The following is a 25,946-nucleotide window of genomic DNA, read 5'->3' on the forward strand; positions in this document are numbered from 1 at the left end:
ATGACCAGCCCTGGTCAAAGTCCAACATAGTCCAAACTGGGCTGGACCTTGACATGTTGGGCCATATCGGATAGACCAATTATCAACGGGCTCGGGTTGAAATATTTTCTCGGGATAACAATAGTACCTCCCTAACTGGTCTAAAAGAATAATGAATTTAGACCAATAATGTAGATCTGACCCCGAACTACATGTGATTCCTTTTGACGAACGGTCTAGATGAAGGTCTGATTAAAACCGAGCTCGAATAAAGAGCTGCAGATGACAATTGATGTTGTCGAGCGGATCGGTCTTTTAAGATAACCACGAGTTGCATGGGATTACATGATGCCGAGCTTGGTCGGGCCTTGGAGAATACCACGGACGTGAATTTATGATGCCACTGATGTGGACTTTTTCATGCCACTAATGTGGGATTTTGATGCAGAACCTGCCCGGGCTTTGTATACCACTGATGTGGGCCACTGACGTGGGCTTTGAGTGCCAGACCTGCCTGGGCTTTGTATACCACTAATGTGGGCCACTGACGTGGGTTTTGAGTGCCAGACCTGCCTGAACTTTTGAGTTCCACTTATGTGGTTCTTGTCTGCCAGACCTGCCTGGGCTTTTGAGTTCCACTTATGTGGTCCTTGAGTACCAGACCTGCCTGGGCTTTTGAGTTCCACTGATGTGGTCCTTGAGTGCCAGACCTGCCTGGGCTTTTGAGTTCCACTGATGTAGTCCTTGAGTGCCAGACCTGCGTGAGCTTTTGAGTTCCACTGATGTGGTCCTTGAGTGCCAGGCCTGCCTGGGCTTTTGAGTTCCACTGATGTGGTCCTTGAGTGCCAGACCTGCCTGGGCTTTTGAGTTCCACTGATGTGGTCCTTGAGTGCCAGACCTGCCTGGGCTTTTGTATACCACTGATGTGGGTTTTTGATGCCACTGATGTGGGCTTTTGATGCCGGACATGCCCGGACTTTTAAAAGTGTTAAACCATAAATTGGGCCTTATTGCTAGATTGCATGCCCGATGTGATAGACTTGGGCCTTATTGCAAGATTGCATGTCCAATGACGTAAATAACCCAAACAAAAATACATGGGAAGAGAAGTCCAACAAATTTGATCACAAAAAAACAAACATGTAATTTTGATAGTAGAAGATGCCTCAGAATATTATTAATAATGATAATAAATAAAAATTTAATAATTTAATTCAAACATAAAGATGATTAAAATACTTCTCTCGTTCGTGCATTGTCGATGACATGACTTTGGATGTATAGCAAGATAACATCTTATATTCTTCGATCAAAGAACCGACTTTATGTAGGGATCAAAAATTAATCTCCACCGTCCATAATGTGTGCCAAGATGTTTTGAACTCATGATAAAAATTTCAAATAATTTCAACGGTGAGATTTTTCAGAATGACTTTTTCAAGAACACTGCTCAGAAACTATGCAAGCAGATTGTGTTGCAGTTCGGCGGTCTGAGCCACCTTTCCCCAAGTCCCAAAATTTTGATCATGATCTCACCGTTCAGATCCTAGAAAACATATTATAAATATGTCTGCAAAATTTGAACTTGATCCGACGGTTCAATTAATTATTATGATTTTCGCAAGGTTCTGATGCGCAAGTCATGCGAAAATATACAGAAATTGTGTGAGTGAGCAGCTTCTTTTAGGATGTCAAAATCCCATTGTAAAATACTCTATTCATGATCTCACCATTCACATCCTATAAAACATATTAATAAATATGTCTGCAAAATTTGAACCCGATCCTACGGTTCAATTAATTCTTATGATTTTTTCAAGTTTCTGATATGCAAGCCATGCGAAAAACACATAGAAGCTGTGCGAGCGAGCAGCGTCTGTTCGGCGGTCCAGATCTGATTCTACAAGATACCAATCACGATCTTCACCGTTCAGATCCTAGAAAACATATTAATGAATATGCATACAAAATTTGAACCTGATCCGACGGTTCAATTAATTTCAATGATTTTCGCAAATTTGTGATGTGCAAGCCATGCGAGAATCCGAAATTTGTTTCTCTCTTGTACTCATCATCTTAACCCTTTGTTTTCAAATTCCCACAGACGGCGCCAATTAATGATGCCGAAATTTTACCTTGGGTTTGGTCTGGTAGAATGGATCCTCCAAATCTTCTATGAAACAGGTCGGGTCGGGTATCAATGAAATCTGCGCAAGCAACAGCTAGGTCAAGGGGCGCCAAAGGTGTTTTCGGCATGACCCCTCCGATGCCTAAGTCAGTGTCTTGAAGGCAGAGGGTATGATTAATGCGAAAACTGAGAGATATGAGTGCGTGAATGTAAAAGTGAGAGTGAATGTGTGATGAATAATGAGTAGTGAATAATGAATAATGAATAATGAATCATCACAACCATAACAATACCTGTATTTATAGGAGAAAAATAGTAAGTTACCTAGTCGAATTATAACATGTCCTGACTAGAACTCTTCATCCATTTGTCCCTTTGTAAGCTTATCTCTATCGCGTAAATATTTGAAAAGATCCAGACTTATCTCATATATATCAGAGTCCTACTTGAACTCGAAAAAAATACTTGCGGCCCATTAGAAACAGCCTAGATTGGCCCATAATGACCAGCCCTGGTCAAAGTCCAACATAGTCCAAACTGGGCTGGACCTTGACATGTTGGGCCATATCGGGTAGACCAATTATCAACGGGCTTGGGTTGAAATATTTTCTCGGGATAACAAATTCATATTTATATTGGTTACATTGAATGGTAATATGCTCAAATTTCATCTCACTTTTTTTTTATCATGATATTTTGTATTCAAAGTATGATAAGATTTGATAAATAAATTTTTTTTATTGATTTTTTAGGGTGTAATAATTGCTGAATAAATTTTATTGTAACTAGAACATTATTCTTTCTGTTTTAGGGGAAAACATGTTTTTTTTTATGTTCTTATATAATCTTTTTATGCTTTTCTTTAAAAAAATTAAATAAAATCATTTATATATCAACAAATCTCATGTTCTTGTTATATAGGCGGAGATGAGAGTTAAGACTGTAACAAGTACCTGATATTTATAGAAGCAGAGGAGGTTGGTTACCTTGTTGGTGCATAGTTCTTGTTGGAGTATAATTCTACCCAAGGTAGGAGGCCTCGATTAATATGACTCAGTTGTTATGACTGCTAAGACTCTCACCAGACTTGATAGATTTGGCTATATCCTAGATTTATCGGGATTCCTTCCTTACCATTAAAGATAAACAATTGTTTTCCATGTCTAGGAGATATAACAAGTCTATGGCTATGCTCGGTAATTAAGCTCGGTTTGGCCATTTTCTTTGGTGTAATTGAGCTCGGTTGAATTCATGGTCAGCGGCTCGGTCTTAACTATCGGGGTTCGACCCATTCACTTGGGCCATATGGGCTCGACCATATAGTCCTGCCAAATGGGTCCAACTACATGGGTCTAGCTACAAATTCCGTCACATGGGCTCAGTCGCTCAGCTATATGTGCTCGGACAATTGCAGGACCAATGCAATGTTTGAGCCTTTAGGAGATAGGGCCTAAATGAGTTTGTTAGGGGAGAATGTACTCGTCCCTCCGAGTACAACCCTACCTTTGATATGATATCTTTAGCTCGGATCTATAGGGGACCGGACCCAATATTTTTAGGGGACATCGTTATTGATGCACGTTGATGCATAAAATGTCTTCTATGTATTGGCGTAACATTTACACTTTTTTTAGAAAAATAAAAATGGACATTTATATATTTCCTTCAGACAATTAAGCATATTCTTGGAATTTATATTGAATAATCAAATGATAAATGAATTGTTGTATTTGTTTTTTTTAAAAAACAATTGATTTGTTGTTTCAAAAATGTTTTACTTTTGTCACAATCTCACCTAAAAGTTAATCTAAATCGTAGCTTAATCGCACTGGCCATATATAATAGATTTTTACTCACTCTCATATCCAATTGTCCAAGGTACACTTAAGAAAATGAAGTTGAAATAGATTTTTATTAGATTTTTATTGTTTACGATGAAACATTATACTTCCTCCGTCTCGATTACATAGTTCTATTTTATTTTTATACAGATTAAGAAAAATTTATTGGGAAAACAAATTTTATATAAACTTTTTATTTTATCCCTATTTAATGTATTAAAAAATGTTTGCACAATTTTCAAGGTGTAGTTAATAGGGATATATTGGTAAAGAAATGTAAAAAAAAAAAATATTACTACATATGGTATATGACTATATATTTGGAACAAAAAAAACGTGGACAATATAATTGAGACGGATGGAGTATTAATTTTTAATTAATGTCTTACTTGTCTACACATTAGTATTAATACAGAGTAGAATAAATTTCAAATAATATTATTGTTGGATGAACTTGAAATTCATTATAATTAACATGAAATATTATATAAACAATTTAATAATAAATTAAAGTTTATGATCTTATTTCTCTAAGCGATAAATATACATTTGAAATCTATCAATCCAAAACGCAACATAATTATAAGGTTATGTTCGATTTGGTGAGAATGATTTGAAATTACTCAAATTGGATTTATTTCAAATCCACTACAATGACATCATAATATAACTATTGAGATTTGAAATACAATTTTAAAACCATCAATCCAAATATAACCTAAATAAGTGGATTTTATGTAAATAGTTTTTCAATAAGAATCTACGCAATAAATATTATTATCTTATATTTGAATTGATATTTCCGCGAATAGTGATTAGAAATGTAGTGTGTTGTAATTTTCATCTCTCAAATGCAAGTAGTTTTAATTTCAAAGTTCTACATATTAATTCTCAAAAGCAAAATATTTCAAATTGTAATTTTTTTTGAAATAAAATATTTTAAATAACATAAATATAAATTTGGTAATAATTTAAAGCTATTAAATCAGAAAAATATAATAAAAAATTCCCAATTTAACCTTTTTTTAAAAAAATTCCCAATTTAACCTCAATCTCCACTTCTATGTGAAAAACAAGTCTCTTGTTATTTATAATAAAAATAATACTTTTGCTATAAAAATAATAATTTTTATGATTTGGATTGGATCACAATTCAAATATCCAATTCACAAATTTTATCCAGAAGGTCTTACACGAGTTTCTATGTTAAGTTAAATCTTTAAACTATTTTGTTTATTAATTTTCCTAAATGTTTTTTAATTATAACTATAATATATAAAAGTCCCAAAAATCTCGTTATTTTACTATAATATATAGATACATATTATATCGATTAATCTCTACTATCTCTACTATTTTATAATAGTTAAGCATGCTAAAAAAATCGTTTTTTGAGGACACCATCTTTTCTTTCCCATTTCCCCCTCCCCTTTTTTTTTTCACATATGTAGGCTAACTATCTACTCCCCACTAAATATAACTTCTCTCATAAAATCATGTTTGTTATTGTGCACTCCCCCATTAAATATAACTTATCTTATCTAAAATATAAATTCTCTCATAAAATCATGTTGATATGTTTGTTTATTTATTTATTTGTCGTTCAAAAGAAAAGTTGGGGGAAAAATGATGAAATTGTGATGAAAAACAAGGGAGACATAATCATGAATCATGCGATCACTAAACAACGCAAACTTGTTGTCTAGGGGCCATTCTGTGGGTCCCATCACCATCTCCATTCTCCATTGTTAATTGGTCAAATGGTAAAACACCCGATTTACGCCTACAGGTTCCCAAATTCATCGACGGCTAGGGTTTCATTTATTGCCCAAATGTTCGTTTCTGGAGCCCAATGAGGTACGTTTAATTAACCAATTCCCCTCCAATGATTTCATTTGCGTCTCTTAGATATTTGTTTGATTGAATGCTATTGGATCCCGAGGGAAATAAATGGGATTGGATATTTGCTTTTTCTATTGGAGATTAGCCTCTGTTACCGATAATTTCACATGCCGAAGTAACTGTTGGTTTCTTTTCGATCTTGATCGCACAGTCTTGGGGGGAATCTGAAAGTTTATGATGTATGCAAGTCGGAATTAGCTCAGTTTTGTTCTGGATGGATTTGGAAAGTGAGAATTCGGTGCTCGAATTAGTTGAAAATAATGAAGGGGTTGTTGATAATGTTTCTGCCGTAGGAAGCTTGGGAAGTCTTGATGAAGCCAAGGTTCAGAATAATGGGTCTTGTGTAGAGGTAAATAGTGGTCCTGATGGATCACTATCTGAGACCAAGGGAAATAAAAGTGAAATTTTGGGATCGGCGAGCTTGCCTCCTTCAGTGATCGATCATGATGTATCTCCGTCCTCTACGATGACAAAAAAAGGGAGTGGATTAAAGAAATGGAGAAGGATCAGGAGGGATCCAAATAAGGTCGGGGACTGTAGTGTTCAAACTGGGAACATGACTACGGATGAGACAAATTCTGGTGGGAATACAAGTAAAAGAGCGCAAGTTAATACAGAGAGAAAGCAAAGGAGCGAGGGTTCCGTTTCATCTACTAATGCGATGCTGAGAAGCTCAGGTGATTTTGCTGTACTTGATGATTCTGGGTTGGAGATCCGACCCTCTTTTGCTGCTGGGACAGATTTGGGTAATCGTGAGGATCAGAAAAGCAAGTCGTCAACCACAGAAAGTAGTCCCAGAGTAAGGGGTGAGGCATCAGCTGCTGTTGGATTTCTGCATGATAAGAGGAGGATTAGGAGTTTGAGTGGAAAAGATTTTACTCACTCAGCACGGCGTGGTATGCATGGAAAAGCTAAAATTGACATTAGTAAGAGGTCCAAGGGGGAAAAAGTCAAAATCGAGAAGGAGAACTCACATTCCAGCACAGAATCTGACTCGCGCAGCTACAATTTTGTGTTTACGCATTCAATGCCTTACACAAGAAATGGGATTCGAACTGGGAAGTCGATTGATTACGATGAAGAGAGTGGTGATGAAGGTCAGGGCAGTGAGCATCAACTAAGCAATGGTCTTCAAGATGATTTACACAAAAATGGGGAGGGAGGATACAAAGATGCCTCAACTGAAGATGTGGGTGCTGACTCATCTTGGGAGGCTAAAGACGACAGGAGTCAGAATAATGGTTCCTCAATGGATATGGATCCTCTTGCTGAATCTATCTTGGCATTCCAATCTGTTGGGGAAATGCTAAAAAAAGGTATGTGCATCTTGAGTTTTCCTTTTGCTAGCATGCTAATTTCTTTTTCATTTTGTTTTCTTTTTACATAAATAAGCTCTGCAGGACTGGGAAATGAAAGTGAGATGTGGCTGCAGCAACACCAAAAGACAAATAACTGTGTTTTATTACTTAATGGATCAATAAAATTGGTTGAATTGTATGAAACTAATTACGGTCTCTTTTTTATGTCTGTTTTTATAAACCTTTCTTCATATTGATGCAGAGGTGCTAAAGTTTATTGAAATTGGAAAAGATCTTACTATAACTGATCCGGTTCAAGACTCGTCCTTCCTAGAGCCAGTTAATATAGATGTGGAAACAGAAACTGAGGACCTCTTTAAGCGAAAAATAGAAGTTGAAGTGGAGTGTCTCGCTATATCAATGACAGTCCAAAAGTTGAGGGATGTCGTAGATCAAGTCAATACTTTGGAAGAACAAAGAACTCTGTCTTCAGATACAGTGAAGAAAGTTGATGTGCTTGAGAAAGAAGCCCAAAGGTTAGAAACTTTTTGTGAAGACACCGCAAGTGCCAATGAAATACTGAAACTTCAGACGAGGGTAGGTAAGTATACGTCATGTTTCTTCGTGCAGCTTGTACTGTTGGTAGTCATCTTGCTCATCTTTATATTCCAGGAATCACCCAAATATACAGGGGTTATTCCCACTTAGTGCTATGAGATCCTCTCTTTTTTATTCACCGTGTGTAAGATACTTAGATTTGGGTTTTTGAACCCATGTTTCGGTTTGTAAAATAGATGATTCAGCGGCACTCGGGTATTGTTTTGAACTCTATTCTTGATTATATGAACATAAAATAAATTGGACATAAAGATGCTTATACTGAATTTTAAGCGGTATTTTGTGCTCCTTCATGTACGATATAAGATATATATTTATCTACTTGAAACATATGAGAGTTGAAAATAGATTTCTAATGTAATGACCGTTTCATGTCATTACATCTAAATCTTTGAATTATAATTTCAAGTCATGTTGTATGGAATTTCTCGAGATGCGGTTGCTTGAAATAATTGGACACTTTTTCATGACCTCAACATGCGATGAATTGCAAGTTGAAAGAGGGTATAAAAACTTAAAGCCATGGAAGTCGTGTGCCAGTGCATCTATATATAGGAATTGAGGAGAATTAATATATAGCACAAGGAAATGACAAGTCTGGTAGAAGGAGATGAGAGGTTACAAAAAGTCAAAAAAGTATTGATGGGCACTCATGAATTGCTTTGTAAAATCACGAGAATTTGCCTGGAAAGCAGTTGAGGTTTTCTCTACATTCATGGAGGCCTTTGATTTCAATGCTCCATTTCCATTATTGTGCTATGGCCTCATAAATTTTATGGCGGATGGGTATTTTTAAATCAAATTGATTTGAATAATTTAGTGTGACGATTATTTCATCGGTTCAGAACTAAGCACCGCAATCATGAACAATAATAAAAACCATTCCCAAAGTCCCTAATAAAAGTTAGAAGGTTCTAGATCACAATCTAAATTTCCAAAAACATTGTAATTGCCCTAAACTGGGGAAAAAATGCTAAAAAGTTTCGAAAAACAAATCAAAAAATAGAAAGGAAAAGAATTTACATGGTTTCAATTATCAACATCGATCCGCAAAGTCCCGACATCAAAGGGGCTTCAACTTGCGACGTCCTAACATTAAAGGGGCTTCAACTTCAAACTCTGATGGAGGCAGTTTATTGAGATCAATTTCATGGAAATTTCGGCTTCTCCCCACGCCATTTTCTTTGGTTTCTTCAATTTGTGAGGCGGCATTTTGTGGCTGTTGTAAATCAGAAAGCTTCAACTTTTTCCTTTTCTTCTTGTTCTTGATCAAGATCTTCTCTTCAAGAAGATCCCTGCCTCCGATGGATGATGATTCCCCAACTTCAAGTTTACTTTTCACATCCTCTAATTCATCACCCTTTTGTCTGTGCACAAAGCCACTCACAAAATCTAGCCCCTTCAACAACATTAGTAGTGTGGCGGCAGCTTCTAGTTCCTTCAATTGAAAGTCATCCCTCTCCAAGCTCAGACGCTTCCGCCCTCTCTTTGCCGTTGAAGTCCACCCCCTTGAATATGCCGTCAGATCAACCCCTCCATCTTTCCCACTGATGGATAAAAGTTCATCCTGATCACCATTTTTTTGTTTTTCCTCCGATAAACAAGAACCGGAGTTTGTCTTCCCTGTCGAAGGCGGGCTCATACCCCTCCATTTCCTATCCGAATGCTTCCTCATGTGGCCAAACACAGATTTCCACGACGGAAAAACTCTTTGACAAACTGTACAAGCTCGTCTCTCGTCAGCACTAGGAGTACTCTTCTTCTTCTTCACGGAATCAGTCTCCCTTCTGTCCTCTTCTGCACGAGGGTTTTGTTTCTTGAACTTCACAGATTGATGGGCTTTCAGCTTATTCTTGAAAATCAGATTATTTTTCTTCATTCCCTTTTGAGAGTGAATTCTCATGTGACCCCCTAGAGCTTTACCAGAGGCGAAAGTTTTGTTGCATAAATGACAAACACTCTGTTTATCACTGTTTTTGTTCATGATCTGATATTCCTTATGCACCAACCCCTCAATACTCCTATCCTCAGTATTTTCCTTCCCCTCTTCTCCAGTACCATCTTTAGCTATTTTCAGCTCAATCAACAGTTTTCCTTCTCCGAAAACGGACTCCGACTCAACAGATGTATTGTTACTTCTTTTCTTTATCGACTGTGATACAAGATCTTCCACACTATTCATCTTCATATATTGACAACAACACAGAACAACCCCAGCTAAATTGTATCTATGGTATATATGTATGCATAACAATGAAGTAAAAGAAAAGGACCAGAATTTTCCACATGATTTGGAGATAGAGTTGGTAAGGTAAATATGACAAAAATCTAAAGAGAGAAAGAGGGTAACCTCCCAGAACTTAGCTGCTCAGCAACCCTAGATGCCACATAAATAAAAGGTAAAAACACCGACCCAGTTGAAAGAAGAGATTTTTTTCGATCAAGACTTGGATTTTGGAGACGATTAGCATTCTTGATTATCTGAAACAAACCACCCCAAAAGAACGTAAAATCAGCTAATTAAAACAAAGGAACTCCATAACAAAACAAACCAAGCTCAAAACTTCAGCTTCTGTATAGAAAATGCTCACCTTTGGTCTGGATTTGCATGCAATCTTCAATGTTCTTCTGGGTTTTTTTGAAGATCGTATACTGAATGGAATATATCCATATAGGCAGAAACCAAGTCCATAGCTGAGGAGAATGAAGTGAAATGAGCTGGTTAATCACGAAAATAAAGAAGATAAATAAACCGAAAATGTGGGGAGATTGGATTTTATTAACTGCCTGAAGAAATATTGTCAGTTTTTTTTTTTGGACTTTTTATTGATTTTTTTTAATTTTGTTTTGTTTCCTCATCATCTCTAACTAAATGTCATCATTTTAATTTTAATCAAATTAAAAATTTACTAAAAGATAAGATAGCTTAATCTTTATTATATCTCACCTTTATCAACTTTTTGGATTTTAAAAAAAATTAAACGTGGATGAGTGCTAATGAACTATATCCCCTCCTAGTATTTTTGGGTGATGACGGTTGAAAAATTAGATTTGTTTAACTTTCCAGAACTTTTCCGATTATCGAAAATTAAAGGTATATTATAGTTATGTGTTTTCTCAATAATCTGCTCACAAATAAAATTTTACGTTTGTTTCAATCATTTTAAGATATCAACAAAACACCACTCAAAAAAATAATAATGAAATATGTACAGAAATCAAATATATATGGAATTAATCAAAATATCAGTTATATTATTTTATTAAACTTGAGACTTTTCAGTGTCACGGTTCATCATTTTGTTCATTGTCACATTTACTCTGATTTGGTTGAACATTAAGTATTCAATAAAAAAAAGCCTAATATGCATGTTCGCGTGCGAAAGATACTAGTTTTTATTAAATGTAAGATCATATATATTATGATAAAATTGTGTGTTCGATAAAAATTTGTTTTCGATCGTATCCTCATAATGAAATTTAAAGATAAACAATGCACGAGTTTTTAATTATTTGAAGTCTTTTAAAAAAAATCATGCATATCATAAGGAAAAATAATCTATCCAATTATATCTCTTTATGAATTAATTACCAAATTTTTAATCGTAAAAGTGTGGAAGGAAAGATTACCGCATTACTATGTTTCACGTTAAATATTTTACAAAAAAAAAAAAAAGAAAAAGGAAGGATAATTATTTTCAATGAAACATGTTTAAAATTTTGAGTAACACTCCTGTGCAACGGTCTCATTCGTGAGACGGGTCAACCCTATCCATATTTATAATAATAAGCAATACTTTTGACATAAAATGTAATACTTTTTAATGGATAACCCATATAAGAGACCCGTCACACGAATATGACCCGTGCAACGGTTGCATACAAGTGTTTGCCTTATAATAATAATCAAAGTAAATGTTGCCAAATTAATTGCAAGAAAAGGGTTATAAACTTATATGCCACCATTTGAGTAAACCATTAATGAGATTTGAACTATGATTTTGTCGTCTTAATTAATTATAGTACGAAAATTTCAGATCGTTTCATTATCAAAATGTGAATAAAGTTAATGTTGTTGTGAAAAAGTAAAAATTACGGTAAAAAGTAAAAACTCAAAAACTCAAAATTCTACACTTTATAAAATTTTTCTCTCTTCACAATTGTGTTTTTCTACACAAATGGAGAGACCTATTTATAGATCTCAATTGGAGATTAGTCAAAAATTAATACATCATTAATTACATCATCACACACTAATTTTCAATATTTTACAACTCAATTTTCAACTTTCAACCTTCAACATTCAACAATAAATAATAATATATATTTATATATATATTCAACACTCCCCCTTGTGATGATGATCATGATAGAATGACTATCTCCATTACGTGTTGTATACTGCCTCGTTAAAAACCTTACTAGGAAAAACCCATTGGGACAAAAACCATAGTAAGGAAAAAAGAGTGCAGCCACGTAAACTCCCCCTGATGTCAACATGAATGATTCTTCACATATTTCGTAGATTGCGCATCCCAATATTATAAATGTGTTTTCTGAATATCGCCGTGGGAAGTGCCTTTGTGAAGAGATCGGATGAGTTCTCACTTGATTGAATGTAACAGATATCAATATCTTTATTCTTCTCCAGCTCTTGAGTGTATGCAAAGAATTTAGGAGGAATATGTTTAGTTCTGTCACTTTTGATGTATCCTTCTTTCATTTGGGCAACACATGCGGCATTATCTTCATACAGTGTGATTGGATTCTTGTCCACTGATAATCCGCAAGAAGTTTGGATATGCCGAGTCATTGATTTAAGCCAGACACATTCACGGTTTGCTTCATGTAGTGCAATAATCTCGGCATGATTTGATGAAGTTGTAACAAGTGTTTGTTTCTGTGATCGCCAAGAGATTGCAGTGCCTCCACGAGTAAATACATATCCGATTTGGGAACGTGCCTTATGTGGATCAGATAAGTATCCAGCATCAGCATAACCAATTATTCTCTGATTTGTATCTTTTGGATACAAAAGTCCCAAATCCGTCGTTCCTCGTAAATAACGGAATATATGTTTAATTCCGTTCCAGTGCCTCTTCGTTGGACATGAACTGAATCTTGCCAATAAATTTACTGCAAAAGATATGTCTGGTCTAGTGCAATTTGCAAGATACATAAGGGCACCAATGGCACTTAGATATGGTACTTCAGGACCAAGAACAACTTCATCATCTTCACATGGACGAAATGGATCCTTTTCTATATTCAATGATCTGACAACCATTGGAGTACTTAAAGGATTTGATTGATCCATATTGAAACGTTTAAGGACCTTCTCTGTATAATTAGACTGGTGAACAAAAATTCCACATTCTTTTTGTTCAATTTGTAAACCAAGACAATACTTGGTTTTTCCAAGGTCTTTCATTTCAAATTCTTCCTTCAAGTATAACATCACTTCTTGAATTTCTTTATTCGTTCCAATGATGTTTAAATCATCAACATATACAGCAATAATCACGCATCCCGATGTTGTTTTCTTGATGAAAACACAAGGGCATATTGGATCATTTACATATCCCTTTTTCATCAAGTGTTCACTTAGCCGATTATACCACATTCGGCCGGATTGCTTTAACCCATACAATGATCTTTGTAATTTCACAGAATAAAATTCTCTGGGTTCTGAACTTTGTGCTTCTAGCATCTTAAATCCTTCAGGGATTTTCATGTATATATCACTATCAAGTGATCCGTATAAATAAGCTGTAACAACATCCATTAGACGCATGTCCAAGTTTTCAGACACTGCTAAACTGATCAAATACCGAAACGTAATTGCATCCATAACAGGAGAATATGTTTCTTCATAATCAATTCCAGGTCTTTGAGAAAAACCTTGTGCAACAAGTCGAGCTTTATATCTCACTATTTCATTTTTCTCATTTCTCTTTCGAATAAAAACTCATTTGTACCCAACAGGTTTAACACCTTTAGGTGTAAGGACTATAGGTCCAAAAATACTACGTTTATTTAGCGAATTTAATTCAACCTGGATGGCATCTTTCCATTTTGACCAATCCTTTCGAGTTTTGCATTCACCAAAAGATTTTGGTTCATTATCTTCATTTACGATGTCACATGCCACATTGTACGAAAATATCTCATCAATATCTTGTACATTCTTTCGGTTCCATATTTTTCCAGTATTAATATAATTGATAGAGATTTCATGATTCTCGTCAGTTTGTGGTTCTGACAAAATATTTTCATCATCGTGTGTTTCTTCTGGAACACCATTTTCTATTTTCTGATCATCATTTTTCTCTATGTATTTTCTTTTCCGAGGATTTTTATCCTTTGAACCGATTGGCCTTCCACGCTTCAGGCGTTTTATGACATCATGAATGTCTTCATTTTGTTTCTTTGGAATTTCAACTCGAGCAGGGGCATTTACAGCAGGTATATATGATTTTGTTACCCCTTTTGTGTCTGCAAATGCATCTGGCATTTGATTTGCTATTCTTTGCAAATGCACAATTTGCTGTACATCTTTATCACATTGTTTAGTTCTAGGATCCAAATGTAATAATGATGGTACATACCATGTGATTTCTTTTTCGATGTGTTTCTTTTCTCCCCCTAACATTGGGAAGTTATTTTCATCAAAATGACAATCAGCAAACCGTGCTGTAAACACATCGCCTGTCTGAGCCTCAAGATATCTAATGATTGATGGACTATCATAGCCGATATAAATACCATTCTTTCTTTGAGGTCCCATTTTTGTTCTTTGAGGTGGTGCAATAGGCACATACACCATACATCCAAAAATTCTCAAATGAGAAATATCTGGTTCTTTGCCAAATACAAGCTGCAATGGGGAGTGTTTATGATATGCACTTGGCCTGATGCGAATCAATGCAGCAGCATGTAAAATTGCATGTCCCCATATAGAAATAGGGAGTTTCGTTCTCATAATCATTGGTCTAGCAATCAACTGCAGACGTTTAATCAATGATTCAGCTAATCCATTTTGTGTATGAACATGAGCTACAGGATGTTCAACAGTAATTCCCATCGACATACAATAGTCGTTAAAAGTCTGGGAAGTAAATTCTCCAGCATTATCAAGTCTTATTTTCTTGATCGTATATTCGGGAAATTGATTCCGCAATTTTATTATTTGAGCCATCAATTTTGCAAATGCCACATTCCGAGTGGACAATAAACATACATGTGACCATCTGCTAGAGGCATCGATCAATACCATAAAGTATCGAAATGGTCCACATGGTGGATGAATTGGCCCACAAATATCACCTTGAATACGTTCAAGAAATATGGGTGATTCCTTTTGGATTTTAGCTGGTGATGGTCTTATAATAAGTTTCCCCAGAGAACATGCTTTACACTGAAACTTATTATTCTGAAAGATCTTCTGGTCTTTCAGTGGATGACCACTTGTATTTTCTATAATCCTTCGCATCATTATTGAACCAGGATGTCCCAATCGATCATGCCAATTTGTTAGTATTAAAGAATTTCCAATAACCATATTTAATTCGATTGGACTTATATGTGTATAATGCAATCCAGTAGGGAGCATTGATAATTTCTCAACTACATATTTCTTTCCTGATTTATATGTAGTAAGACACATATATTTCTCATTTCCTTCGGTTATTGTTTTCGTATCATAACCATGAGAATATATATCATTAAAACTCAACAAATTTCTTTGTGATCGTGGTGAATATAAAGCACTATTTATCAAAAATTTTGTACCATTAGGTAACAAAAATTGTGCTTTGCCACATCCTTCAATCAAGTCTACAGGACCTGATATTGTATTCACCATTGTTTTTGTTGGTTTTAATTCCAAGAAATATTTTTCATTTCTGAGGATAGTGTGCGTTGTACCACTATCTGGTATGCAAACTTCCAGTGCATTATTTCCATCTTTGATCATAGCATTTTCCATAATGATCTTCAAAAACAATATGCAATAAAATGAATTAAGAAAGATACATGCAAATTATAATATGTTACAATTTAATTGCAGAATAAAACAATACATGCAAAATATAATATGTTTTACAATATAAAAATTACATTGTTACATTCTTTTCCCACCAGTACATTTAATCAATATCTTCGAAATCATTCAAAAAGTAGGCAGCATCTAAATTCATTGAACCACTTGCATGGTCAATGTTTTCAGTAAAATTGGTTTTTTTTCTTTCCCTTTATTGAATCTTTATAGAGCTTACACAGATGCTCAGGGGCTCGACAAGTTCTTGACCAATGTCCTGGAGTGCCACATCTATAACAAACACTCTCAGTTCTTTTTGGATGATTTTCATTTTCACCCGTATTATCATGCTGCCTCTTTTGTGGGTGGTTCGTGACGTTCCTTTGAGATGAGTTATTGAAATAACTATCTCTTTTATTTTCAAATCCACGGCCTCGACCACGACCGCGATCATTTCTACGCCCACGTCCACGCCCACGTCCTCGTCCACGACCTCGACCAAAATCTTGTCTATATCTTTGATTTTGGTTTTCATTTTTACTTACGACATTTGCTTCAGGAAATGCCGTTGAACCAGTAGGTCTGGACTGATGATTTCTCATGAGCAATTCATTATTCTTTTCCGCCACGAGTAAACATGCGATGAGTTCTGAGTATCTTGAAAATCCACGCACTCTATATTGCTGTTGTAGAGTTCTATTTGATGCGTGGAATGTGGAAAATGTCTTTTCAAGCATTTCCATCTCAGTAATATTATGCCCACAAAATTTCAGCTGTGAGACAATTCGATACATCGCAGAATTATAATCACTCACCTTTTTAAAATCTTGGAATCTTAAAGTATTCCATTCATCTCGTGCGGTCGGAAGTATAACTTCCCGTATATGCTCAAAACGTTCTTTTAACCCTTTCCACAAAATCATTGGGTCTTTTTCGGTCAAATATTCACATTTCAACCCCTCATCAAGATGTCTGCGTAAAAATATCATCGCTTTTGCTTTATCTTGTGAGGATGATATGTTATTTTCTTTGATAGTTTCGTTAAGACCCAATGACTCGAGATGCATTTCTACATCGAGGGTCCATGGCATATAATTCTTTCCGGTTATATCAAGTGCAATGAATTCGAGTTTCGCCAAGTTCGACATGGTGGTACTAGAAAATAACAATGCATTTTATTAGTTAATTTCCATAAATATGACAATACAAAATAATGGAAGAACGTAAATTACAAGTGCGTATACAAATAGAGAAAAAATATGTGTTGGAAAATCGCTGGTGAGTAAAAGACTCGTGAGCATGATGATCATAGTCGTTATGAAAAATATCCTTATAAATGTCATCATCTCCATCTTCAAAAAAACCGAGGATAAAATATTTTGAGAGAAAGAATGAATTTGGTGTGATTGAAAATGAGTTTGAGTGAACATATTTATAGGGCAAAAACTAGCCGTTTTGTTACCGTTTGTGACCGTTGGGGGTAAAGAAAAAATTGAGTATGTGTTGAATAAAAATTCGTGATAATCATGTAATGCATATAATGATAATCATAATTAAATAATTATGTATATCATATCACATTATTATAAGGTCAGTGTCGTAGACAGCTTTTTATATAATGTTGTGAAATTATACCAATATAGTTAGTATAAAGTCAGGTATAGTATATCATATCACATTATTATAAGATCGGTGTCGTAGACAGCCTTTTATATAATGTTGTGAAATTATACCAATATAGTTAGTATAAAGTCAGGTATTATATCATATCACATTATTATAAGATCGGTGTCGTAGACAACCTTTTATATAATAACATGAGATTATATATTAATATAGTTAATATATATACATAATAAATATATATCACGTTATTGTTTAAAAACCTTAGAGGCTTTTATACTTGTCGTATCCCTTACCGGGAGTGTGGGATGTCGTCTTAACATCCTCCCAGGATTTATAACAAGTTTTGAAAAAAACTTATTTTTTCATAACATGATATTATAAATTAATATATACACAATAAAAATATATAAACAGTAAAATAAAAATTCTTACTTGTTGAATATTTTTGACTTCTTCTTGTATTTTGGAGCGTCGGAAAATATAGAGAACCTTCGAGCGATCGTGCTGATAACGTGTTGTGAAAAAGTAAAAATTTACGGTAAAAAGTAAAAACTCAAAAACTCAAAATTCTACACTTTATAAAATTTTTCTCTCTTCACAATTGTGTTTTTCTACACAAATGGAGAGACCTATTTATAGATCTCAATTGGAGATTAGTCAAAAATTAATACATCATTAATTACATCATCACACACTAATTTTCAATATTTTACAACTCAATTTTCAACTTTCAACCTTCAACATTCAACAATAAATAATAATATATATTTATATATATTTTCAACAAATGTGATTAGATTTTCTTTTTCTTTTTTTCTTTTTCGTTCTTTGGGTGAAATGGTTGCAATGAGTTATTGTTTATATATATGCTTGAACCACGATCTTTTCCTTCAAAAAAAAAAAAAAGAACCACGATCTTTTATATTAATCACGTATTCACATTACAGGGTTATTTAAATGTTTTATAACATTTACTAACAAAAATTTATTATCATATATTGATTATGAAAAATTAAAAGAAATTACAATTTATTGGTTAGAAATATTATAGAAAATGATTGATGCCGATAATGTTTTAGAAGATTTTCTTTCCATTGTTCGGATGATTTCGATCCATATGAAGAGCAAACTGAATATTTGTATTCTTGATTCAAGAGGCCAACCAGCAAATTCAAAGCGTACGTATAACTACTATGGAAGAAAATCTTTTTAAAAATAGTGGTAATGATCACGTATCTCAAGTAGTTGTGACTCATCCTTGTGAGTTTTGGCAAAAAAATATTTTTATTTAAAAGTAAGATTATTGGACACGATTAGTCGAGAACTTTGAGGTACGGAAATGTACGGGGATTTTAACTTTGGTCAGAGATTTATCTTGGTTATAATATATTAATATTCCAACTACACAACATCACCGAGGATCCGTGGCGCAATGGTAGCGCGTCTGACTCCAGATCAGAAGGTTGCGTGTTCGATTCACGTCGGGTTCAAATCCCATGTTTGTACGGTTCCATCATTTTTTTTACACTTGACGTCCTTGCCTTTCTTGTGTCTGCCCCCTTCAAAAATGGGTAATCAGTAATTACACCCCCGAAAATTTTCATTTTAAAAATTGGTGGGGAGAAATAACACACAACTATTTGCTCTATTGACTAGAAATCAATTTAATTAAATTTAATATATCTTTTCTCATCAAAACTCCAATCATTTTTCACCACATTCCCTCCTTACGTCGATTTATCTGCTTATTTCCCAACATTCTCTTCACACTGGCACTGCTCATTATCGCCAGGCATGTGGAACTGTGGAAGGGACTATTTCTCCTAACTCAAGGATTTGGGGATCAATTTTAACTTAAAAAGCGCCATCGTTGGTGCCTAAACATAACTCAAATTCTAGTGGTAGGTTACTAGAACAGTACCAAGTTTTTCAATTGAAGGAACGGATTCAATCATGCTTAGAGCTTACTCAAAAGGATACAGAGGTTACTTGCAAATTTGTTGATTCATTTGGATGGATTAACGCATTTAACAACTAATATTGCTATACCAAACAGATTGATGGTTAGCTCCTGAAACATACATCTTTCAATAAAAGACGACCGCCAACATTTCAATTTTACTGCAACTGTAGAGGGTATGCGAGTCTTTCTAACATAGTTCTCATAAAAGAGAGCATCCGAATGACTAGAATCACAAATGAAAACGAGTTCGTATAAATTTTTTAACGTCAAACGTAAAACCTACACGAAATTATGTCAGTCAAATGCCTAAATGACTCACAAGTTCACACCTCAACTTCACAAGCACAAATGAGTCTGACAAGATTTTCAACCCTTGTACTGTACACCTGTAACACCACTTCCTTCCTAACACCTTATTAATACCCGGACGAGAAATGAAACCAAAAGACCAATTACAAGGCATGCACATGCACTCACACTACAGCCTCTACGAGAACTACAGAATACAGTCAAGATACGAATACTCGTGGCATCTGCTAAACTCAAGGAGGCTACCATAAGTACGATCCCATACACCAATAAAGAGGGACTCCGTATCGGGACTGAATGAAATGCCAGATATCTCACCAAAGAAATCAATTTCCTGCTCCTTCTCATACCCACTATCAACATCAAAAACATGGACAAAATCCGCAGGTTCTGCCATGGCCATGAATCTTCCATCAGACGTGTAGCGGATGGAGCGAATGGCTCCAAGATTACCCTTCAAGACAGTGACTGAATTAGCAAGATTTCTGACATCCCAAATTCGACAGGTTTTGTCCTGGTTTCCAGTGGAGAAGGTTAAGCAGTCAGGGTGCCATGCTGACGCAAAAGAATGGTCCAAGTGACCATGCAGCGACGCAATTGCCTAACAAGATAAATATCAAAACTTAGCAGCGCTTGGGCTAGATAAGAAGTTCTTCAATACATTATGCATGAAAAATATGATATACCTTGCCACTCCTAGGATCCACCAACATACCAACTGGATCATCTCCAACAATTATTAGAAGCTTACCATCAGGACTAAGAGAAGTATGCTGCCAGAATTTACAGAAAAAATTCAGTGAACATGGTTACAAAGCCAAGTAGATGCACAAGCACTCGATCCCGATACAATCCCTGACCCCAAATACAATACGCGCCCGAGAAAAAAACTATTATTCATTTATTTGTTTAACAAAATTGCAGAATTTGAAAGTTGAACTTTCTTGGCATCCTGAATTTTTTACCTGATTCGGATAAAAAGCAGCGCATGCTAATTGAATGTGTAATATAACTAGGAACATCTTAGAGGAACCATAACGTGAGATTTTTGCTGTTTTCAGAAAAACATGCAACTTAGGCCACTTCTGCAACAGTTTCTTTCTACTTTCTCCTGTTAATACTTCAACCAGTTCATTGAAATCATTCTCCCTAAGACATTATCTTCCATCATACAGGCACTCCAGCATTTCAGTATATCAAGTTCACGAACAAACAGTCACAATGGTCAAACTATTGTTACTCATGGTAATGGCGCTCCAAACCAAAAGGGCAACCAAACACATACTCTCCAGAATACTTACATTTGTACCTGTACATATGGGTGTATTTATGTAAATTATGAATCCAGATACTAGCAAAAAGTCATGGATTGGTTTCATCTCTAAAATAGAACGAACTCATGCATTTCTGCATACACAGAAAGGGAGGAGGGAGACTTACATTAACTGGCCAAGGAAAACGAAAATGTTTAGACAGTTGGAATGTTTCCATATCAAAATCTCTGACTCCACAATCATTATTAGAAGCTATAAAATGCACAGAACCACTGAAAAAAAAGAGTGTCGGTTTCAGCCTTCAGGAAACAAAAGAAATGATAACAATAAATTTATTATCCACGATATCTATAAATAACAGGTAAAAATACCTGCTAGATGTGCATATCTCAACCGCATTAGTGATGGCATTATCATCATAGGTAGTCCGCGTACAGTAAGAAATTCCAGGCCTATCAACATACTGCCATGAAAAGAGGAACAAAATTGCACAACGAAAGCCAACTCAGTAAACTACAGTATCTCAACAACCCCCAGTATAGAATTATTTTTGTACATGGACTCCTCGTTGGGCTATCAATAATCGATTTGAGTTCTTCAATTTTCTGGCTAAACCAAGGTTTCCGGAGGAATAACATGGAAGCAAATTCAATCCATACAACTAAAAAGATATTCACATTGGCCTGACCAACTGGATTGATAAAAAACATTTAAACTTATTTGTTACAACCAGTTCACAAATTAAAGCATGAACATAGATTGGAAAGCAAGGTCTGTTGAACTGAATAGACAACTTACTCCAAATGAATCCTAAAAACACGTGGGTAAGCAGAAGTATTAAGACCACTCAAGACATCACTATAAATAATGACAAAGTCAAAGAACATAAAGTTTGTTGCTGTTCCATTACTGGACTTTTGGAGAAAAATTAACAATGAGACCTTGCAGATAAGTTCTCCCTGAAATCCTCCTGCAACAAGCAGCTTATCTTTCACCGCTAGTGTGCTGACCTGGGTCTGACTAAATCCTTCTACCAAGTTTCCAGGATGTTTCTGCAGTGGGTAAAAGGAGATCATAATAACCGGAAAAATATGAAATTTACATAACAAAATATCCCACCAAAACCACCAACCTCACATGGCTTTATGTGTCCTGAAACATTAAGAACTTCAGACTTGGAGCAAGTTAACGACGACCAATGCATCACCGAAAAATGTGACATAAGATATACATCATGCTTTGTTGTAGCCCAGACCAGATTTCTCAACTGCATTAAAATAAATATGTCAGCCGTCAAATTCTGAAGAAGAGAGTCTAAAAATTTGTGACCAAAAGTAGAAAAATAACAGCAGGAAAAAATAATCAAGAGAAACTAAATATTGAACTACCAGCTTTTCCTGCCAGCTAGTTGTTCATCTCTCTCATTGTTAACTCTAAAAATAGAAGCAACTAACCAGCAAGTCATGCTAAGAAAGTTCTATTACAATCAAATCAGGAACAGAGTTCTAGCTCTTGTGACATCACTAATCACAAGAACAATAAATGAAAAAAAAAAAAAAAAAAAAAGATCTATCACGTGCATATAAACCATGATAGCCATAACTCATCCCTTAGAAAATATTATTCTGCACATAAAAGACATCGTAAATTTGGGTGTACTTGCCTCGGATTAAATGTTTTGTGGGTGTGAGGCACAGAAGTGTGCATGTGTTTTGTTTGTTTGTTTGTGTGTGTGTGTGTGTGTGTGTGTGTGTGAGAGAGAGAGAGAGAGAGAGAGAGAGAGAGAGAGAGAGAGAGAGGTCAAGGACATCAGAATGTAAACCCATCTTTACCAGTCCAACCCAACAAAAATAATGAAGTAATTATGCTCATAAAAGCTAGTCCAATGACCTGAAAATGTAAAATTGTGGATTTCACGGATCTTGAATTTCGTCTGAAGTCATAATATGACTCTCCTTTCTCAGTGGTTTTGCATTCCTAATTACACAACAAAAAGAGCCACCGTGTTAATATCAAATGGAAAAAAGCAACAAAATCAATAATTCTTATACCGTTCTAATCTAGTCTGCCTTTAAATCATGCTGAGCCTTTCCCAGGGCAAAACATACTGAGGGTAAAAAACTGATAGATCATAAAACATCCACCTTTTCTGATCCCTCCCCGGATTGAGGAATGTTTTCATAATTCTTATATTGTTCTAATCTAGTCTGCCTATACTTCTCTCTTGTTATGCTGAGCCTTTCCCATGGAATTCCTTGTATATCTCTGCCTTTCCTAGCTTCAACTGCAGTGGTATCTTGCATTTCATCATCCTGAATGAAATGTATGCACATGTGAGGGAGAAAGAGCGCGACAAGTGTTCATAAATTTTGAAAACCAGGGAGTAGTTAGCTGACATGCTTAATAGCAGTCTCACAAGAATCAAATCTAGAAAAGTTAACTCAGTTAACTCAGACATTGAAATGACCAAGAACTAAATTCGCATGCTTCATATTTAAATAAACCATAGAATCATATTCATCAACATCAGAATCAGAGACACCATCTCTTCCACGGATCTCGTCATCCACCTCATCATCTATATCCTCCATTTGATACTCTTCTTCCATGGCTTCGGAGTTGTCTTGGTGATCTGACATTAACTACAGATGAATATATCTGCAAACTAAAATCAGGTTCAGTAATAACAACTGTATGCTCTTTCTTACAACAACAAAATAACTACCAGGAGGTTTTTGCTAGCATACTTGAGAACGCGATAAACTTAGCAATTGTCTAACTATCCATGTTAAATTAACACCAATCTACGAACACAAGCAATGAGGAGGCACGCACACACAGAGAAAATCCATCCTGAAAGCATAAACAAGAGACTGCAAAGGTAGCACATAGCAGCCTTTTCAGTTTAATTTCAAGAGGACAGCCGTCAATTAGGACAATCTGAGTTGAAGTTTTCACACTGGAACAGAATTATAAAATTATGCTTTTTTTCGAAACATTGAGAATCAAGCATCTCCACAAATCTGAAAGCAAGTTACTGCCTTCCTATTTCCAAATATAGTCCAAAGATGACGACTTTGGAGCACCAAGTTGGGTAGAAACATTGGCTTCAACCTAAATGGGTAATACTGTTTTCATTACCACCATGGTCCATGTAACCAAACATATCTCCCTCCTCGAAGATATTAATTAAAACCAAAAAGTCTCAAACTGGAGAATGTTAACTAGAGGAGCAAAAAATATCCTTTGAGCCACGAGCAAATAGCAATAGTGCTAGGCATGCAATATACAAAGACGAAAAGAATAATACAAAATCACAATCACGACCCTTGAAACTCCAACCAAATTGGAAGTGTTATTTAAATACAGACAAAAAACCGTCATTCCATACTTCATCAACGATCGCAGTAAAACAAGAGCATTTTCCACCATTCATAACAGTAAAATTTACCCCGAAACAAAATGAAATCACTCGCAGGTCAAGTAGAAAACCCCTAATTCGTCAAATTAACATAAAAGGCGAATAATTGGGAGCACACTTACGAAGCTCCGCCAAGCTTAGAGTGCGGGAACGTGATCGAGAGTATTATTGCGCATGAAACTGATTGAAATCAAATACACAGCCGAATTCTCTGATTAATGGCACGCGGAATGTTCCGAGAAGAGAGAGGAGTAATTCAAGTGTCTGTCAATCTTTATCCACAAGTTCTTCGACGCGACGCGAGTGAACACACAGCCGATTTTTCTGTACGAACGGAATTTTTTTACAAATGTTTTTGTAAAAAAATAAAATGAATTAATATTTTTTTGCCCACGTATTTTGTTAAAAAATTAACATGAAATTAAAGGTTTCGTTTGCCCGTATACTTATGAAATATATTTATAAAAATGTTTTCTAATTTTTTTTATAAAATATTTAAAAGTTGTTTTAAGAATAAATGTGTGTTTAGATAACTATGTTATACAAAACTTTTTAACATTTTAAATTAAAATCAATATTTTGACTTCCATTCTTCAGTTATAAAAATATCTAACGCATTTCAAGTGTTATTTAAAAACTACACTTAGAGAATAATTTTTAAAAAATATTTTTCATAAGCATTACAAAATTTTATTCAAACACAAATTTTAATTTTTTTGCATTTATAAAACAAAAAAATGTGTTTTCTTAAGTATATCCAAAAACCAAATTTGTTGATTTTAGATAAATTTTTTAGACTCTATTTGGACAAGTATTTATAAAATATTTTTATAAAAGTGTTTTTGAATAAAATTTATAAAATGTTTTTAAAAAAATTTTAAAAATAAATATTTATTTTGACAACTATTTTATAAAAAACATTTTAACATTTCAAAAGTTATATTTATTATTCTTGTCTCCATATTCCATTATAAAAATATTTAGAAAAACCTCTTATTTAATTTGTTCTTTACTAAATAAATATATTTGAATAACACTTTTTTTAAAAAAATACTTTTCAAACGTATTTAAAAATATCTTGTCCAAACTCATGCTGTAAGTTTTTTTTTCATCCATAAAACACTAAATAAAGTTAGCGAAATATAATGAGTGGTGTGTGCACTTGAGTGAAATTAAAATCCAAATAATGAAAGTGAACCTGGTATTTATAGGAGAGTGCTCCGGATTTGGCGCTTACCTTCCTTATCAAGAACCCAAAAATCTCGATATCACAATCCCAAATATCTAGGCTGAGATCTCGCGCCGAATCTTGTCTGACAAAGGAAACATTGATATGCTTAATCTGAGCTGAACTGTCATTATTAGAACACTATACTGTTGTCTTCTAAGGAGTATCATGGAGAGTGGTGAGTGAGTTGTTACTGAAATCCTGAGCCCACCATTCTACCGAGCCGAGCTCCCAAGAGGGGATGGTGAGTGAGCTGTTGTTGAACCCATGAGCTAACCATAAACAACTGATCCTAACATCTTTAGCTAACTTACTGAGGTT

The 25,946-nt window shown here is 34.9% G+C and overlaps 3 protein-coding genes and 1 non-coding gene across 10 annotated transcripts; 2 read left to right on the forward strand and 2 right to left on the reverse strand.

The window, feature by feature from the left end:
• The first annotated feature begins 5,612 nt into the window (after positions 1-5,612).
• LOC140864646 (WPP domain-interacting protein 1-like) lies at positions 5,613-8,039 on the forward strand. 2 transcript variants are annotated; one of them, XM_073268931.1, is made up of 3 exons: positions 5,613-5,805; positions 6,002-7,166; positions 7,411-8,039. In XM_073268931.1, exons 2-3 carry the CDS (start codon positions 6,032-6,034, stop codon positions 7,854-7,856), a joined length of 1,581 nt encoding a protein of 526 aa, XP_073125032.1. In that variant the 5' UTR covers positions 5,613-5,805; positions 6,002-6,031; the 3' UTR covers positions 7,857-8,039. The 2 variants fall into 2 exon arrangements, with proteins under 2 accessions (XP_073125032.1, XP_073125033.1); XM_073268932.1 differs by having other exon boundaries at positions 5,613-7,166.
• Positions 8,040-8,697: 658 nt separating this feature from the next.
• On the reverse strand, positions 8,698-10,488 carry LOC140867063 (uncharacterized). Of its 3 annotated transcripts, none has more exons than XM_073272137.1 (3): positions 10,358-10,488; positions 10,117-10,247; positions 8,698-9,918 (listed from the first exon to the last, which is right to left on the reverse strand). In XM_073272137.1, the coding sequence occupies exon 3, from the start codon at positions 9,748-9,750 to the stop codon at positions 8,830-8,832; it is 921 nt and encodes a 306-aa protein (XP_073128238.1). In that variant the 5' UTR covers positions 9,751-9,918; positions 10,117-10,247; positions 10,358-10,488; the 3' UTR covers positions 8,698-8,829. The 3 variants fall into 3 exon arrangements, with proteins under 3 accessions (XP_073128238.1, XP_073128237.1, XP_073128236.1); XM_073272136.1 differs by having other exon boundaries at positions 8,698-9,948; XM_073272135.1 differs by having other exon boundaries at positions 8,698-10,247.
• An 8,360-nt stretch (positions 10,489-18,848) lies between these two features.
• Positions 18,849-18,920, forward strand: TRNAW-CCA (transfer RNA tryptophan (anticodon CCA)). The gene has a single exon. It is a non-coding gene; the product is annotated as a tRNA-Trp (tRNA).
• A 697-nt stretch (positions 18,921-19,617) lies between these two features.
• On the reverse strand, positions 19,618-24,707 carry LOC140894497 (uncharacterized WD repeat-containing protein C2A9.03-like). 4 transcript variants are annotated; one of them, XM_073302996.1, is made up of 10 exons: positions 24,520-24,707; positions 23,481-23,641; positions 23,121-23,288; positions 22,867-22,953; positions 22,109-22,243; positions 21,918-22,028; positions 21,348-21,439; positions 21,143-21,248; positions 20,389-20,475; positions 19,618-20,303 (listed from the first exon to the last, which is right to left on the reverse strand). In XM_073302996.1, the coding sequence occupies exons 2-10, from the start codon at positions 23,613-23,615 to the stop codon at positions 19,890-19,892; spliced, it is 1,335 nt and encodes a 444-aa protein (XP_073159097.1). In that variant the 5' UTR covers positions 23,616-23,641; positions 24,520-24,707; the 3' UTR covers positions 19,618-19,889. The 4 variants fall into 4 exon arrangements, with proteins under 4 accessions (XP_073159097.1, XP_073159096.1, XP_073159098.1 ...); XM_073302995.1 differs by having other exon boundaries at positions 23,481-23,634; positions 24,520-24,706; XM_073302997.1 differs by having other exon boundaries at positions 23,547-23,634; positions 24,520-24,705.
• Positions 24,708-25,946: the final 1,239 nt, after the last annotated feature.

The sequence above is a fragment of the Henckelia pumila genome, chromosome 4 (assembly GCF_033568475.1).
Source record: "Henckelia pumila isolate YLH828 chromosome 4, ASM3356847v2, whole genome shotgun sequence".
NCBI lineage: Eukaryota > Viridiplantae > Streptophyta > Magnoliopsida > Lamiales > Gesneriaceae > Henckelia > Henckelia pumila.